Source organism: Puma concolor, chromosome D2 (genome assembly GCF_028749965.1).
Source record: "Puma concolor isolate L17-30 chromosome D2, mPumCon1.1.hap2, whole genome shotgun sequence".
Lineage (NCBI taxonomy): Eukaryota > Metazoa > Chordata > Mammalia > Carnivora > Felidae > Puma > Puma concolor.
Genome location: NC_141677.1, coordinates 53,370,626 through 53,387,913, shown reverse-complemented (window position 1 = coordinate 53,387,913; position 17,288 = coordinate 53,370,626). Strand labels below are relative to the sequence as shown.

At 41.9% G+C, this 17,288-nt stretch overlaps 1 protein-coding gene across 12 annotated transcripts in view; it reads left to right on the top strand.

The window, feature by feature from the left end:
* The window catches only part of CPEB3 (cytoplasmic polyadenylation element binding protein 3), a 196,391-nt gene that overhangs the window by 157,765 nt on the left and 21,338 nt on the right, over positions 1 to 17,288 (top strand). For 11 of the 12 annotated variants that reach the window (XM_086680373.1, XM_086680372.1, XM_086680367.1 and 8 more), the window contains one exon: positions 7,648 to 7,829. In XM_086680373.1, coding sequence (XP_086536499.1) covers positions 7,648 to 7,829 — 182 coding nt within the window. Of the gene's footprint in view, positions 1 to 7,647; positions 7,830 to 17,288 lie in introns of those variants that run through there. The other variant, XM_086680374.1, reaches the window with a different exon arrangement.

The window sequence follows — 17,288 nt, the reverse complement described above, 5'->3', positions numbered from 1 at the left end:
AATTTTTTGTTGTAAAATTGGTTTTTTTGCAGTTTTGTGGATAATGTCTGCATTCACTTGATCTAATGAAAACGTTCCCCTATGTCAACACCTCCCATAAGAGTAGCTAGTTTCTAGATGGCTAAGCAATCTGTATTAGCATCTTAGAATTTTACTGCCTATCTAAGACTTTGAGATTGGAATCTATGTAATCTAAACAAAAAGAGTTAACATCTGCAGCTTTTATCCACGTGCATAGAATTGGGTTTCTTTGGAACACACTGAGCTTTGTGGACTGGTGTGTGCCTTGGAATAGAGGACTATTTTTAAAGGAATTCATTTTGACTTTGCTAGGCAGTCTTGAGTTGAATACAATGCAGTTCACTTGAACAATAAACATTTATTGAGCATCCACGTGTTACTGGCACAGAGCAAGTATGTGTCATGCCAAACTGAATGAACATCCCACTGTCGTGTTAAATAGGTCATCGTCTACAGAGAGTCACAGATTTCAGAAAAGAAGAAAACAAGAAATGTATTAATAGAAGTATCCAGAAGTAATTGGATACTAAATTGTACTTTTTAACACACTGGATCTCAAATTTGGTTTTTAAGTATTTTAGGACATTTATTATTACTTCTAAGGGAGTATTGTGGTCATAGAATTCTGAAAAGTCTTAAAGCTATCTCAGGCACTACCTACAAGGTGATCCTGGAGTAGACATAGTTGATAGTATTCAACACGTGAGATTTTTAGGTATCCAGATTGATTTTCACCTTACCTGGGGCCAAAAATTGTCCTTTAACATGTTATAATGAATAAAATGTAATAACTACAGTTATTCCTTTGAATTTTGTGAGGCTTTTTCTCTTTGATATGTTACGTTGTAAGACAGGGACTATTATTCCTAATAAGTTATTCTAAATAAAGTCCTTATCCTACCAAACAGAAACACACAAACCCTCCTAAAGAATTAAGGTAACCTGTTTTAAGCAGTATTGCCCTGGCTGAGTATCAGTAGATCCTTCCAGTCTTTTTGATAAGCCTTCCTTTTTAAGTTTCATGTTGGGAGGGGAAAAAAATCATAGGTCTAGAAAATTTAACCCTGAAAATGGGAAAATATCCATGGAAAATCTAGATGAGTTTACCCAGTTAGATTGCTTGATTGGTGGTTGCTCTAGGTTAAATAATACACATTCCTACTCTCTTTGTCCCTCCCTTCCATCCCTCTTGTCAGTGACAGTGGCAAGCCAAAGACGGTTTGCCTTAAGTCTCTTGGTGTTTCTCAGGTCTTGTTCTCCTTCCACTCCCCACCACTTCCCACCCCCATCCTTGGAAAGGCTGTAGGTAGACTCGCCATGCCGTCGTGTGGCTACGGTCTGCATATTCTTCAGAGTCAGTGCCAGGAAAGGGGTGGTCTGTCTGGTTCTCTACCTGCTTCCACCTGAAAGTACAAGAGCATGTTACCAGTCTTCATTCAAGTAATGTGAACAGCACATCTTCCTGAATCTCAACACAGAAATAGCCCTGTTGTATATCATCCCTGTGGCATTAGGACCTATTTTCCTCTGAGAGGAAATAAGTGCCAGGCTTGGGGATTATGATTAGGCCATCAGGAAAAGGTGGAGAATGAAGCTTCTGGTCTCTGTACACACCCCCAGTTTAGAAACATGAGTTTATGACCCCAGATTCTTGGCTTAGATATCTAATATGAAGATTGCCTCGGGAATCAAGCTTTGGGACCCATCCCCTTCTAACTTTAATAAGGCTTGGAACACCCTCAGACTTCCTCTCTCGTTAGGGACATGTGAGCTGATCTTCCACATCATGACTTCCTTCTGACAGTTTATCTGATCAGGTCCTGCAGAACAGATCAATCTTGAGAGATTGCTCACGTGAGTCCCTGGAGCCTGCCAATTACTCATCATCTTTGGGTCTCCTGTCTTTCCTCTTGTTCTGATAATTCTTTCCTGTCTTTTTCTCCTCTACTAATATTCTGTAATGGACCCTGAAGTTCCCTTCTCCATCTCCCCCCACCCGGCCCCCACCCCCACCCCACCACCTGTACTGTGAGGATGACTTTTCTGGGAGGAAAACAAAACAATACAAAAATTTTGAGGTAAATATTCAGTGACATATGACATACATTTAGCTAGCATCCTGAATTTTTCTAAGAGCACTTATTTTAGACATTCTGTACAAACATTCTGGTAGTTCACATGTATTAGGAATCACATCCTGATTTGTGATTTAGGAAATAGTATTGGAACCATATCCTTTTTTGTTGTTATTGTTCTGTGAAGTGGTAAAACCAGGTTTCTCAGTGGGAACAAGTCCCAAGTTCAGTATGAGTTGTCCCAGATAAACTCCAGATTTGGCACACTGACTTGATTAATTGGATTGCCTTTAGGGTTAAGGATTTTCTAATGCTAGTCGTTCTCCCCCTCAAACCCTTACCCACAGCTGGTGTCAAACATTGCCATATCATTGGCAGGTTGAATAACATTAGCGTACAGCCAAAGTAAGACTGGGAGGAACTGGTGCTTCTGGAGCAGAAACCAGGCCAAGTTAATATTAAGCAAAGATTTATGAGTAGAGAGAAAAACACCCCCTGGGCAAAACTAAACATTGGAGCACCACTCTGTGCTCAGCAGTGTGTTCAGAGCTCTCATGTATGTTTAATCGTCATGATAACGTTGTAAGTGGTGGACTTTTCATTTTAGAGATAAGGAAGCAGAGTTCAAAGGGGGGTGATTGGCCAAGGCCACAATAAGTAGAAATGCCACGATTTAAACTCAGGTCTCCAGACTTCCAAGTTTGGAGCTCTTTGTACAGAAGGAAGCTGCTTTATCAAGCTGAGATCTGAGATGTTGTCTCAGTAACAGTATTAACAGTCAGCTGGATACCAGTCTGATTTAATCAAGTTTGGTGCTCATTCCCTCCGACTTAGTTGGTTGTTCATACAGTTATTTGAAAATACTCTTAGTGGAAGTTTATGAGCATATTTTCACCATTTAAAATGTGTGAACTGCCTTGCTAACCAATTCGGCTATGGTAGAAAACCTAGACAGTCCAGCTTCTAGTTGAATCTTGCTTTCTTTCAGAAGTCCAGATCTCTTTGTCATCCCGAGGTGCCTTATGCCTCTTTCCTGTTTGCTTTGTACTTATTTCCACAAAGAAGAAATGTGGCTTCTAGATTCACAGTTTAGAATCTGGAAAGATGAATGTGTTGATATTTCCCTTGGGGATTTTCATTCCTGCTCTACCCCATTTGGTTCTCATAGTATCTCCGACTTAGACATTGCCTATGGCTGGCTTTGAAATCTAGTTAAATGATAGGAACAGGACCCTGATGTGGGGTAGGATGAGGGAGTCATCATGATTTTCTCTCTGGTGAGCTAAAGTCCTTCAGATCTCTGTGAAGATTCAGAAGCAAATCCAAGGAACAGGGGTGCCTGGGTGGCTCAGTCAGTTAAGCGTCTTACTTCGGCTCAGGTCATGATCTCACGGTTTGTGAGTTCGAGCTCCGCATCAGGTTCCGTGCTGACAGCTCAGAGCCTGGAGCCTGCTTTGGATTCTGTCTGTCTGTCTGTCTGTCTCTCTCTCTCTCTCTCTCTCTCTCTGCCCCTCCCCCGCTCACACTCTGTCTCTCTCTCACAAATACATAAACATTAAAAAAAAAAATCCAAGGAACCATAAGTGGGGTTTAGATTCAATTTCAGAGGCATAGTCTCCACAACCCAGAGGAATTCTTAGATTTCTGTATGCTACACACAACTGCAATATTCTTGTTTCCCTCTCCGGCTGTGACATAGTGAAGCTCATCTCAAGAGCCAATCTATAGATCAGAGTCATAGTAGTTTTGTTGTTACCATTCCTGAGATGACTTGAATTGTCAGGAGCACAAAGTGTCTCATCGAAAGTACAAAATGCCATTGGATATGGCTACCAGACCTGCTGATTCCCCACCCCTGTGGTGACCAGACAGATCCTGTGAATACTGTTTGGATAGGAAGGGAAAAATAAAAAGTCGTCTGAAGATTCCTGCCTTCCACATGGACTCTGGATGCCTGCTGTCACTTCCATCTGTCTGAATTCCAACCTCCACCTCTATTCCCTGCTCTGGTAGCCTCATCTTCCTCAGGTCAAATGTTAGGAATGTGCCTGGGAGCTGCACTGTCTGCCTTCTACAGAGGATGGTTTAGAATGAGGATTCGTTGTCATGGGCTTAGTAGAGTTGGCTGCATTTTTCCAATAAGGCACATCCTTGATCAAAACTACATTTCATGAGCAGGGTTGAGATCACAAGATATGGATAACCCCATGAAGGTTTTAGTTGACTTCTGCCAGATCCTGCTTTTCTTCTGTTTTTCTCTCTTCTTCCTAAGTAGTCAGAGTGGTAGTCCTCCTCATGGCTCAGCTTCACCCACATCAGAAGGGAATTTATATTAACTTTCCTGTATTAACTGGTGATACTCCTTTTAAATATTCCTTTTAATACCTAGTCTCTTGGGGTGCCTGGGTGGCTCAGTCAGTTAAGCCTTTGACTCTTGATTTCGGCTCAGGTCATGATCTTGCAGTCATGGGATTGAGCCCCATGTCATGCTTTGCACTAACAGTGCAGAGCCTGCTTAAGATTCTCTCTCTCCCTCTCTCTCTGTCCCTCCCTTTTCCTTGCTTGCTTGTGCACGTGTGCATGTGCTTCCTCTCTCTCTCTCTCTCAAAATAAACATTTATAAATAAACAAACAAACAAATAAAAGCTAGTCTCTAAACATAGTTTTAAATTTTGATGTCTGTAGGTGAATTTTATGTTCTATATAAAAAAATGTTTTAGATTATAAATTTATAGGACTTAAGAAAGTCTTGTTCTGTGTTTCTGTTAGTCATCTGTGTAGTGGATGAATTAAATTGGTCTCTCTCTTTTTTATAATGCTGTTTTTACCAAGCATGGCTACTTTTCTCAATAATTAGAAACTCTGTTTAGTACTTAAATGACACCAATCTGGTGTTAGAACCCAGCATGAGTGTAGCCTGCAGCAAGTGTGCTTGTAGTGAAGAGTAGCTGACTGAGTAAAGGATTAAATATAAACAGCAGTTGTTTGACTGTTATTTACTTTTCTTCAAGGGTGATCACAGTATTAGACCTTCTGTAGTTAAAACAGAGATTAGGGTAGAAAGAGGGATGGGAAATCTTCAAACTCTTTCCCAAAACAACTTTTTAGTCACCTTGATTTCTTGTAGCTTCTCAACAAGTTGTCCTTCACTTGAGTGAGATTTCATTGCCTTAAACGTCTGCCAATTTTGGTGGCCAAGAAAATGACTGTATAAAAGTGTACAAGTAGAAAGGATTTATTTATAATTAGCTTTCATAAAAGAATGAGTGAGGGTTTTGGCTTTATATCAAAAGTACTTAACTGCCATCAGTCACGACCTAATCTTTGGCATGTGAAGATTTTCCAGCAGCTAGATTCACCAAGTAATAGAATGTTCGTGCTGTGGAACCACCTTCTCTGATGTCCGAGGATCCCTAAAATTCCTTTGGAGACCACTGCGCTGTAAAAGAGCCTATGGTTATAGTAACTCTTCTCCTTAGCTGGGGCTTCAAGCTTTCAGGCAGTATACCTTCTCTCTAAATGAGTGCTTTCATGAGTCCTTTCTAAGGGTGGAAGACAAGTGGCATTCAGTTCCTTGCGGACATTCTTCTCCTGGCTGTTCACCAGGCTGAGGGAGTGCTTGCTCTCTTATTCCATTCCAGGGGAAGCTAGGTCTTTGGAAAATTAGCGTTTAATTTCCACTTCCTGAGGTTGCTTATTTTATTAAGCCCCTTGACCAATAAGGGAAATTGATTCATGACTGCACTTAATTATTTCTACCTCAGTGTCTTAGTCTCTGTTCCTGAAGTAACATTAGCCATGTGAGGAGGTCCTCAAGCCATCAGAGGTTTTTGGGCTGAAGTGTGAGGACTTACTGAACTCTGATATTCAGGGTATGTGCATGATTCTTCTTGCATTGCTTGAATGAATGTGATTCCTGGATCCTGCCCCACGACTGCAATCACAGTCTACTTGGGCTCTAATCAGCATGTTCTTTGGTTGATATGACTCAGTAATTCTGATCATAATGGGATAATTGGGATAGCTTTTGGTTCTATCTTTAATAGCACTTATTCTTGGGCTTAGTGATTGCCTGCCTATTTGCTCACCTTCTGAAAATTCCAAAATCTGTTGGTTGCAGATCATTCTTCTTAAGAACAGTACTTAGAAAACAATCACCAGCATTATGGAGAGAAATCTTGAAAAAGTTCAGTAGAAAGACAGCCTTTCTGTCATGGCAGCATACCTTTTCTTACCAGTTCAGCGGTCTCATACTTCAGGAACCAGTAGTGCCTGGCTTTCCCTCTGTTCGTAGAAGTCTGGTGGGGTTCTTACGCTATTCGACTCTCCAGCCCTTGTAGCTGCTACAGAGTTCCTCCTGTACCTCAGGGGGTTGTGTTGCTTTCCTTCCCCCCAAACACTGATTCCTGTGGAAGTCTGTTATGTGATGTGATGGTCTTTGCGCACCGGCTATGACCCAGGCCATCATCCACCTACCCTGTCTTCTCCTTTCTAAATACCGTATCTAGGTGTTTGAGGAAAGTGGGTTCTTGGGTCGTTCCCCAAGGGTAGGGATAAGTCTTTTGGACTTAAATCATATGAGTAGCCTGAAAGGAATGTTCATACGTGGAGGAAGTGCCATCCAGTACCAAGTAAACAGTTACCTTCAGGAAATTTGGATCCAGGTAAGTAACTGCTACATGTCTTTCCTTGACATGATGAGGATAATTTTAGAATATCAGATCTTTGGAATGGTCCAATTTTCAAATGCCTTCTGTATAGGTGTTTTGTAAATATACCAATATAAAGGTATATTTAGAAGAAATGTGGCAAGGAGTGCAGACCAGACCTCTGGATTCATAGCAGAGTACAGGAAGGGTATGTTTTTACTGCCTTTAAGGCAGCTTAGTGTTTCCTGATACATTGTAAGTGCTCAATAAATGTTCATTGTTGCTATTATAATTATTACTGTTATTATTATTTACAATTCAGTGTGAGAGGCTAGTGTGGAGATTTCTCAATTGGGATAGAATATACTAAAAAAATATTTAATTGTAGAGATTTACCTTAAGGTTATAAATATATTGCCTTTAATTAAAGAGAGGAGTTAATTCTTTCTATAGCTTAATCTTAATATAGCAGTGTGACTTTAGTAATTGCTTTTAGTCTTAGAGGTCAGTAAATAGGGCTGTTTAGAATTAACTTGGTAGGGCATCATTTGAAATGCTTTGCCTACCCAGGGCCCACTCCAGTGGACTAAACAGAAAGTGGAACAGGAGGATTGCTGATAGATGATTCCTTTTATACTTTTGCTGAAGTTCCGATTATGTAAATTTGTGTGTGTGTGTGTGTGTGTGTTGTGTGAATTCGTAATTTTTTTTTTCATTTTATTTGTAAATATGAGGATCTCCCCTGCCTGAGTTTGTTAAGACTGATGTGGACACTCTTCATGATACTTAACATGGGTTTTCCTTTTATTAATTATACTGCATGACCCTTAAACAGTTCCTCCTTCTCCTGGGCAAAAGTGCCTTCTAAACATTCATACCAAATTGTGTTTATTTTCTTGCAGTTGAATTGGCAATGATCATGGACCGTTTGTATGGTGGTGTCTGCTATGCTGGCATCGATACGGACCCAGAGCTGAAGTACCCCAAAGGTGCTGGCCGCGTGGCGTTCTCCAATCAGCAGAGTTACATTGCAGCCATCAGCGCTCGCTTTGTGCAGCTCCAACACAATGACATTGACAAACGGGTAAGCAACTGCTTAGGCTATAATTGCTAGGGGGAAGAAATGCAGTTTGTTTTCTGGGCCCCTGGGGAGAAAAGCACCTTGTGATCAAAAGTGAGCAACTCTGCCCTCCGTGGTATGAGTCCACGAGTCCCTCCCTCTAGACTGCCTGAAAAAGAGAGTACCCATGAAATTTAGGGCGTTAATGAACCTTCTGCCTCACCCATCCCCAGGGTGATGTTACGCTTATGAAAATAACCCTGCAGAATTTAGCATACCAAACTGGTACTGTTCAAAAGATGATACCAACGGTGCGTTAACAAAGGTTGCGAGCTGGTGCTCTCAAATAAGTTTGGACTAACGTTTAATGTTAATGTTCAGGAGTGTACATAAAATTTTGAAATTCTGGTTTCTCTTAAAATTGCAAGATCATACATGATAGCAATCATTGGAACAAAATAGCTGCTACCCCTTCCAGTCCCCTCTCCAACTCCCTGTAGTCCTGCTCGTATGGTATATGCATATGCATTACCTGCCCTTTTGCACCATGGTGTTACCTGCCTGGCCATTAGGCAGGTACCTCTGATGTAACCTCTGATTTGCTACCTCTGATGTAAAGAGGGGACATGCAATAGAGTTGTAGGGGGTTGGTGTGCTCAGTTGGTTTTGTGGACAGACGTAGGTTTAAATCCCTTAGATCCTAGCTCTGCCACTCTTTGGAAGTTTGGGGGAATAGAAGGTAGCAGGAGATCATCTGACACCTGTATTAATTTTTTTTTTTTTCAACGTTTATTTTTGGGACAGAGAGAGACAGAGCATGAACGGGGGAGGGGCAGAGAGAGAGGGAGACACAGAATCGGAAACAGGCTCCAGGCTCTGAGCCATCAGCCCAGAGCCTGATGCGGGGCTCGAATTCACGGACCGCGAGATCGTGACCTGGCTGAAGTCGGACGCTTAACCGACTGCGCCACCCAGGCGCCCCTGACACCTGTATTAATGAAGGAATAGAGCAAGTAGACTAGTTCAAGTCTTGAACACCTCCCTGTGCAAACTGTGGCTGTTAACAGCTTCCAGCAAAGGATGTTCTTGGGGCATACGTTGGACTGGAATAAATTAAAGTAGTATAAATATATCCTACTATGAAGTTCCACCTGTACTCTCTATGGTCAACTTTTGACTAATTTTGTGTAGCAAACTTAAATTTCTTGGAAGGTGGAAGTTTCAGTTGGTGATGGATTTTTAAATATTCAGCAAGTTATATTTTTATTAAGACGTTTACCTGATCAAATTAGAAAAGCCAGTGCCTAAAATAATTAGTTGCTACATTACTGGGCTCCTGAAAAGTAAGTAGTGGTGGTTTGTTTGTTTTTGTAATTAAACTAAATAAAAGAACTCTTTTTTCAGAATTTTGAAATTCTTTGAATTAATGGAGACTCTGAGGTGTGATAAAGATCCAACTCCATTCCTAGCTTTCAGGCACCCACAGCGTTCTGAGCTTCCCCTTTTATAGCGGTAATCCCCCTCAGACTGTCAGCTCCACGAAGATAGGCTGTCGCTGTCTGTCTCTCTCTCTGCTCCATTTCCAGTGCTTACCCATTGCTTGATGTACAGCTACGGTAGTAGGTGCTCGATAAACCTTTGTTAAATTGACGAATGGCTATACTTGGAGGATTTTCTTAAGTACTGCTGCTGGTGCCAGTGAACCTGCTTGTGCCTGTACTTTTGTGAGTCTGAAAACACCAGATTCTATTACATTTAGACTGCTATTGCACCTGTCACTGGTGACCCCAGGCAATAAACTTAACCTGAAGAGCCTTAGATTCTCATCTGTATGCTTTTCCCCCTGTGAAGCCAGAACTAGTGACTGGACAGGAGGTAGGTACTAGAAAAGATAAAGAAGCCTCCATTTCCCAGGGTGCCTGGGTGGCTCAGTTGGTTAAGTATCTGACTTCGGCTCAGGTCATGATCTTACAACTCGTGAGTCTGAGCCTTGCGTCGGCCTCTGTGCTGACAGCTCAGAGCCTGGAGCCTGCTTTGGGTTCTGTGTCTCCTCTCTCTCTCTCTCTCTCTCTCTCTCTCTCTCTCTCTCTCTCTCTCTCTCTCTCTCTCTCTCTCCCCCGCTCATGCCCTGTCTCTCTCTCTCAAAAATAATAAATATTAAAATAAAAATTAAAAGAGAAAAGAAGCCTCCATCCCCCATGGTTCTATCTTCCCTTTGCCCCCAGGCTAACCTCTAACCTACTCCTTACCAGAGGGAAGTACACTTGCCCCCGGAAACATGGCAATCTCCGAGCCTCTTTTAAAATCACAGTAAATTCAGATACTGTTTGTTCTATTGACAGCCCCTTCCCCTTCTTCTGCTATACTCAGCTCTTTAGCACGTCTTCCCACAAGACATAGAACCAGGCTAAAAGAGAAGTGGCTTTGCTTTTGTGAGCATGATGATGGGCCATGCTTATGAGAATGTGTCAAACTCCCGAGGACTTGAGAAAGCCATTGACTCTTTTCTTCCCACTGCATTTGAGTTATCCGTACCTTCCATATCGTAAAGTAGTCCTTGATAACCATTTAGAGTAGCAGTTAATTGTAATGGGAAGAGTGTGGAGTTTGGAGCTAGAATAGATTTCAATACTTTTAAATTTCTGCTGCACTAGTCACTGATGACCCCAAGTAAGTTACTTAGTGCCAGGAGCCTTGGGCCCTCATCTGTAACTCCCTCCTGGGGATGGTCTGAAGACTAAATGGGATTTGAGGATTGAACATCAGCCAGAGCTGTATGACATTTGGATAGATATTTAGTAACTAGCACTTGATGGTTAACAGTATTCATCTTGCTACAAATGCACTCAATACTGATGTTGTTAAAATCATGTAGCTTGAATTTTATCAGTTGCTCTGCTGAAGATGTAACGAAAAGACCACTGGTTAGTGCAAAGAGCACTGGCTGGGTTTATGTCTGGTCTCCTTCCCAGGGGGCTATGTGGTTGTAGCCACATTACTTAAATGCTGAGCTTTGGTGTATAAGGCAGTAGTAACAGCCCTGTGAGAAGCCCAGAAGAGAGAGTGGACAGAAAGCAATATATACAATGTAACACATCATACATACGTACGGTGGGACTGCTGCTGTGGTCACAAGAATGCCACCTCCATCCACATCCTGTCAGTTCCTTCAGTGCCGCAGGATGAGAGTCATCTCAGTGAGAAAATTGCAAGTCATTCAAAGTGGCCCAGTCCCTCTTCTCTGGCTCCTGGCTCCTGGCTCCCTCTTCACGCCCTTTGTTTCTTTGACCAATATGGAGACCATTTTCCTTATCTTAGAGACGTAAGCCAGCTTCCGTGCTGAAATAGGTTCCTTTTTCACTGTTCTGTGAACATTCCACTCCCTTCCCCCAAATTGTTACTCTGTCCTCTTGTTTCCTTCTTACTTTGAACGTAGCCAACAATACCTTATTTTTTTTGACTCTGGCATTTTGAGCCTCTGTTAACTGCACCCTTCTTAGATGCTTTTTAAAGTTCATCCCTAGTTTTATTTTTCTTTATCTTTCTCTTAAAGCTTAAGTTTGAGCTTTCCAGAGATCTCCCATTATATATGACTACATCGGTATTTCCTTAGGTAATGCTCTTTTTATTTCTCAGTGGCTCTGTTCTTCATTGTCTGCAGAAAATTTATTAGGCACAACCTTCTTTCCTGAATAACCCCTGTAGGTTTTTGGCAATAGCTAAGGTTTTGAAATTTGCTGTCCTAAAAGTCAGGAGAATGTATCTTTCTGTGCCCGTAATCCCTTTTCCTTGATATTGCAAATTCTAAAATGCTATAGCCTTATTCTCCTTCTTTCTTATATTAGCCTAGAGTTGCCTTTAAACCAAGACTTGACTATCTTAAATAGCATCAACCTTTATTACCTTTCTGGTCACAGAAACTTCATTTGCTGTCGGTATCATTATGAATGCAGATATAATGCCATCAGTGAATTAAAAAAAAAAATCAACCTATAGATAACATTTTTTTAATGTTTATTTACTTATTTTTTTATTTTTTAAACGTTTATTTATTTTTGAGACAGAGAGAGACAGAGCATGAATGGGGGAGGGGCAGAGAGAGAGGGAGACACAGAATCGGAAGCAGGCCCCAGGTTCTGAGCCATCAGCCCAGAGCCCGACGCGGGGCTCGAACTCATGGACCGTGAGATCGTGACCTGAGCTGAAGTCGAACGCTCAACCGACTGAGCCACCCAGGCGCCCCAATGTTTATTTATTTTGAGAGAGGGGGAGAACAAGCAGGGGAGGGGCAGAGAGAGGGGAGGAGAGAGAATCCCAAGCAGGTTCCATGCTGTCAGTGCAGAGCCCGACATGGGGCTCAATCTCATGAATCGTGAGATCACAACCTGAGCTGAAATCAAGAGTCAGACGCTTAACCGTCTGAGCCACCAAAGTGCCCCTATAGATAGCATTTTAAGGACTGCTTGCTTGCTGTTTGCAGGCTCTAACCCCTTCATTTTTGGGCCCGTGTGGAGAGTGGGAGAGGGCCGCCTGCAGAGCAGCAGTGCCAGCAACTTGGGAAGTTCTGGGACTAAGGTGTGCTCTCAGGTTGCACCTTCCCTAGGTAAACTGTGGGAGGCACACGAAGAAGAATTTGGTGTATTTCCTTTACCTCTTTTGTATCCAGCCAACTTTTCTCAAAAAAGACCTCTCTTTTGAGAATTTAACCATTTATGTATCTACTGTTGTTGTTGTTATTGCTGCACTTTGGCTAAGTTTTTAGATGGAGTGGCTCATGGGGAAAATACAACCTTTATAGATTTGATTTCTTCTCACAGTCTTAGTGACCTTTTGGCTTGCTTATCGTAAAATAAAATATGTCAGTATGCAACATCTGTGGGATCTGTCAGTCCTGTACTTTGGCACTTTTCTCCCTCTCCCGTCGTTTCACTCACCCAGAATGCCCTCCCTTTTTAAGGAAGAGGTGGCAGTTTTGGGTTTTGTTTTGGTAGCAGCTTTACGTAGATATAATTCACATGCCATACAAATCACCAATTTAAATTGTACAGTTAGGTGCACCTGGGTGGCTTAGTCAGTTGAGCCTCTGACTTCAGCTCTGGTCGCGCCCTTGCGGTTTGTGGGTTGGAGCCCCACTTCAGGCTCTGTGCTGGTGATGCGGAGCCTGCTTGGGATTTTCTCTCTCTCCCACTCTCTCTCTCTGCCTTTTCCCTGCTTGCGTGCTCTCTCTCTTTCTCTCTCTCAAAACTGAAAAAAAGGACTTTTTAAAATAAAATGTATAGGGGTGCCTGGGTGGCGCAGTCGGTTAAGCGTCCGACTTCAGCCAGGTCACGATCTCGCGGTCCGGGAGGTCGAGCCCCGCGTCAGGCTCTGGGCTGATGGCTCGGAGCCTGGAGCCTGTTTCCGATTCTGTGTCTCCCTCTCTCTCTGCCCCTCCCCTGTTCATGCTCTGTCTCTCTCTGTCCCAAAAATAAATAAACGTTGAAAAAAAAATTAAAAAAAAAAAATAAAATAAAATGTATAGTTAAATAATTTGTAGCATGTTTACATAGTTGTGCAGCCATCACCACAGTAAGATTTAGAACACAGGAAGGGGTATTGAACCGAACAGCCTTCAAGCCTGCAGTACGAGGATCAATTGCACAGTAACCCCCAGTGGGGAAGGGGGCGGAGACACTGCATGTATCCTATTTATTTATTATATGGAGGGGATCCTCCTTATTTAGCCTGTACTCTGTGAAGTCACAGGAACGAGATAGCCCCGGCTGTTGAGGCAAACTTGTGACCCAGGCTGCAGCTATAATCAGAGTCCTCCAAGAATATGTGACTTACTGAGTTGGCTGGTAAATCTGCGTTTCAACAAACTTCTTGCCGTGGTATGGCTGGCAGTGGGAAGACTCAGAGAGGTGGAAGGGTCTGCTAATGGTGCTCCCTTACAGAGCTGCCAGGATCTTGACTGCAGCCTGTGCCCAGAGGTCTGAATGGGAATGCTTGGCACACGGGTGGCACTCAGTGAGTGTGTAGGATAAATCGGGATGATATATGGGAGAACAAGGACTGGAAGTGACCATGGAAGGCTGTCAAGGGTACTGGATGAGTCACTCTCATCTCTCACCTGGACATCTAGGGGAGCTTCCCCACTGTCTCCCCACTTTGCATGGCCAATCTTCAGTTCATTCTTTACATAAAAACCAGAGTGATTATTTATTTGTTTACTTACTGTATATATATATTTTTTTACATAGGCTCCACATCCAACGTGGGGCTCGAACTCATGACCCTGAGATCAAGAGTCTCATGTTCTACTGACTGAGCCAACAGCCTCTTTTAAACTCGTAGTGTGAATCATGTCTTCCCTTCCTTTAAACCCCTTGGTTATGTTCTATTGCCATTGGGATAAAGGTCAAAATCCTTAATTCCTGTTGCCTACATGACCCTTCATGCACTACATACTTCTTTTGCCTTAGCGCTCTCTTCCTTGTCTTCAGCCAGTCAAGGCCTTTTTCTCTCTTTTTTAAGGTCATTTATACATACTTTTTTTTTCTCCTTGCCTAATACCCATTTTTCCTTCGGGTCTCAGCTGAATTGTAATATTTTTAGGAATCTTTTCTTCAGTGGAGCTTACATCTCTTTGTAAGCTCATTGTTTGATCATTGTCATGATACCGTCTACCATTCCTTTGTGGCCTTAAATACCTCTGTGATGAAATATTGTTTCGTTTAATGTCCTTCTATCCTATTAAACTGTACAACTCATGAGGGCAATGACTGTGTGTCTTTCATGTTAGCTACTTGACACATAGTGGACACACATTAATTAATTGTTTTTAGATGAATGAATAAGTTGTTGAATGAGTGTCACCTGAGAGGTAGCCCAGGTAGGAAGCCCTTAGACAGCTACCTTTGGCATATCCAGCTACCCACACAAGGGCACTTTTGCATGGCTTTCTTTTCCTACTTCATTAAGAACACTCACTTGTATAGTAAATTTATATTTTGACATTAAAGCTGGACTTAACCTTAGACATGATGTGGTCCAACCCCTTTACTTTGCAGCAAAGGAGAATCTAAGAGAGGCTTGGAGACTCTCAACATACCTGTCCGTTAAGGGCAGAGGTGCCTCTGCTCATGGGGGTCCCTCCCTGAACCTTGCTGCCCACCCAGGGTCTAATGTCTCTTCATGCCCATTTCTTCCATGAAGTCCTTTTTCCACAGACCTTAGATTCGGAACCCCTGAGTTAGATCACAGTTCCTTTTGTGGGTTTTATATATGTTTCAATAGTTCATGTAACTTCCCAGGTGAACATATTTTACACAGAACAGGGCGCATCTGGAGTTCATTATCAAGATTTTCTAATATATCTGTAAGCCATTTTTAAAACATTTTTAGATGTTTATTTTACTTTTGAGACAGAGAAAGAGAGAAAGCACACATGCGTGAGCAGGGAAGGGGCAGAGAGAGAAGGAGACACAGAATCTGAAGCAGGCTCCAGGCTCTGAGCTGTCAGCACAGAGCCTGATGTGGGGCTTGAACTCGTGGACTGTGAGATCATGACCTGAGCCGAAGTTGGACGCTTTTTAATTTAGCAAAATGAGCTGGAAAATGTTCTGTGCCTTTTTGCAGTTCTTTGCTTTTGCTTTTCACTTTTATGTTGTCTTCATATGATACCTTCATATGATATCACTTTTTCAAGTGAGCAGGAACCAGGGCAGCTGCACTGGATTATAGCATTTGGTGGAGATGTTTGGCATTTTAAATGTCATCATGATCCTTACTATGGGACCATTATTATTATAAATGGCACAAGGGGTGAGGAAAATCTAAATGGGCATTAAGGAGGGCACTTTTCAGAATGAGCACTGGGTGCCATATGTAAGAGATGAATTGCTGGGTTCTACTCCTACAGCCAAGATAACGCTGTATATTAACTAACTTGAATTTAAATTTTTAAAAAGGAAAAAATAAAATACACAAATAGATACAAAAAATAAAAATAATAATTGATACAAATATAATTTTATGCCTTAGTTTTTACTTCTAATGAAACATTGTTAGTATCTTCAAATAAATCCTTTAAAGGTTAGGGGTCCCTGGGTGGGTCAGTCAGTTAAGCGTCCAACTCTTAATTTCGGCTCAGGTCGTGTTCTCACAGTTCGTGGGTTCAGGCCCCATGTCGGGCTCTTTGCTGACAGTATGGAACCTGCTTGGGATTGTCTCTTTCTCCCTCTCTCTCTGCCCCTCCCCCACTTGTGCACTTGCTCTCTCTCTTTCTTCTCTTTCTCTCAAATAAATAAACATTAAAACAGTTTTTAAATTTTAAATGTAAACCTTTAAAGGTTACATTATGCATATGCTATGGATAATATTCACCAGTTATCAGCCAGTTGGTAATTTGTCCCTGTATTGACAATATTAAAGTTATGTGATGCCCAGCACAGCAGTTCTTGATGTCTCTGCCTTGGCACACGCGAGGCATGTGACGCCCTCTCCCGGGTAACAGGTCCCTGGAGCACTAATAGAGTGGGGCATTTATGATGTACGACCATCAGCACCTTAGAGGGGTAAACCCCATGCCCAGCCCTGTGCTTGCCACCCAGAGAACCATGGCGATAGTAAAAAAGTGTTGTGGCTTGGCAATTGTAAGGTCAGAGTCTATACTCCTAGCTCCTCTCCCAGTCACCACGTGACTCTGGGCAATTTACCACCTTGTAGAAGCTTGGTTTTATTGATTTTATTTTCCAGTGGTAGTAAGAACACCAGCCTGTCTTACAGTTGCAGTTAAACAGTGTCAGGTGAAAGAAGCACTTTGGAAAGTTATTTGGTGGCACTGATGTTGATTTGTATCATTACTGAGCCTGGCCTGTTCACATTGTGCGGCTGCCTAATCATACGTCCAAGGCTAATTCTTGACTCTCTCTCTCTTTTTTTATTTTTTTAGTTTTAAAGCACCTACTTAGTTCCACTAAGAATCTGTAATATAGAGACAGTGAAATAGCTGAAGTTGACACTAAAAAAAAAAATTAGCTGCCAATCTGCCAACATGTTGGTTGGATATTAGTCAAGACACACATAGAGTCTCTTAAGTCCCTTTTATAGATGTAAACATCTAAATGCATTTTCCATGTAAAGGATTTAAGGGTTTTTTTTCTTCAGTCCAGAAAGAAGTGAGGTTTTTTTTTAACCAGTATCTTTTCTCTGATAATGAAAAGATTTCGAACCTGAAGTTGAGTAGAAGGTTAGGATTAAATTTTGCTTATAATCCACGAACAGCGCTTCTGTGAAAAACTGGAACAGTTTAAAGTATTTAAGTACAATAAGGGCAGAAGAGGGCACCTGTACTCATTCTGTTTTAATGGTATTTTTAGAAGTCACGCCAGATGAACACTTAAGATATGAAAGCTCTGGTAAATACAGTTTTCCTTATAACTCAAGGCTAGGTCACTCACATATGAAATGTTTTTGTAGTGTGAAAAAATGAGATCATTA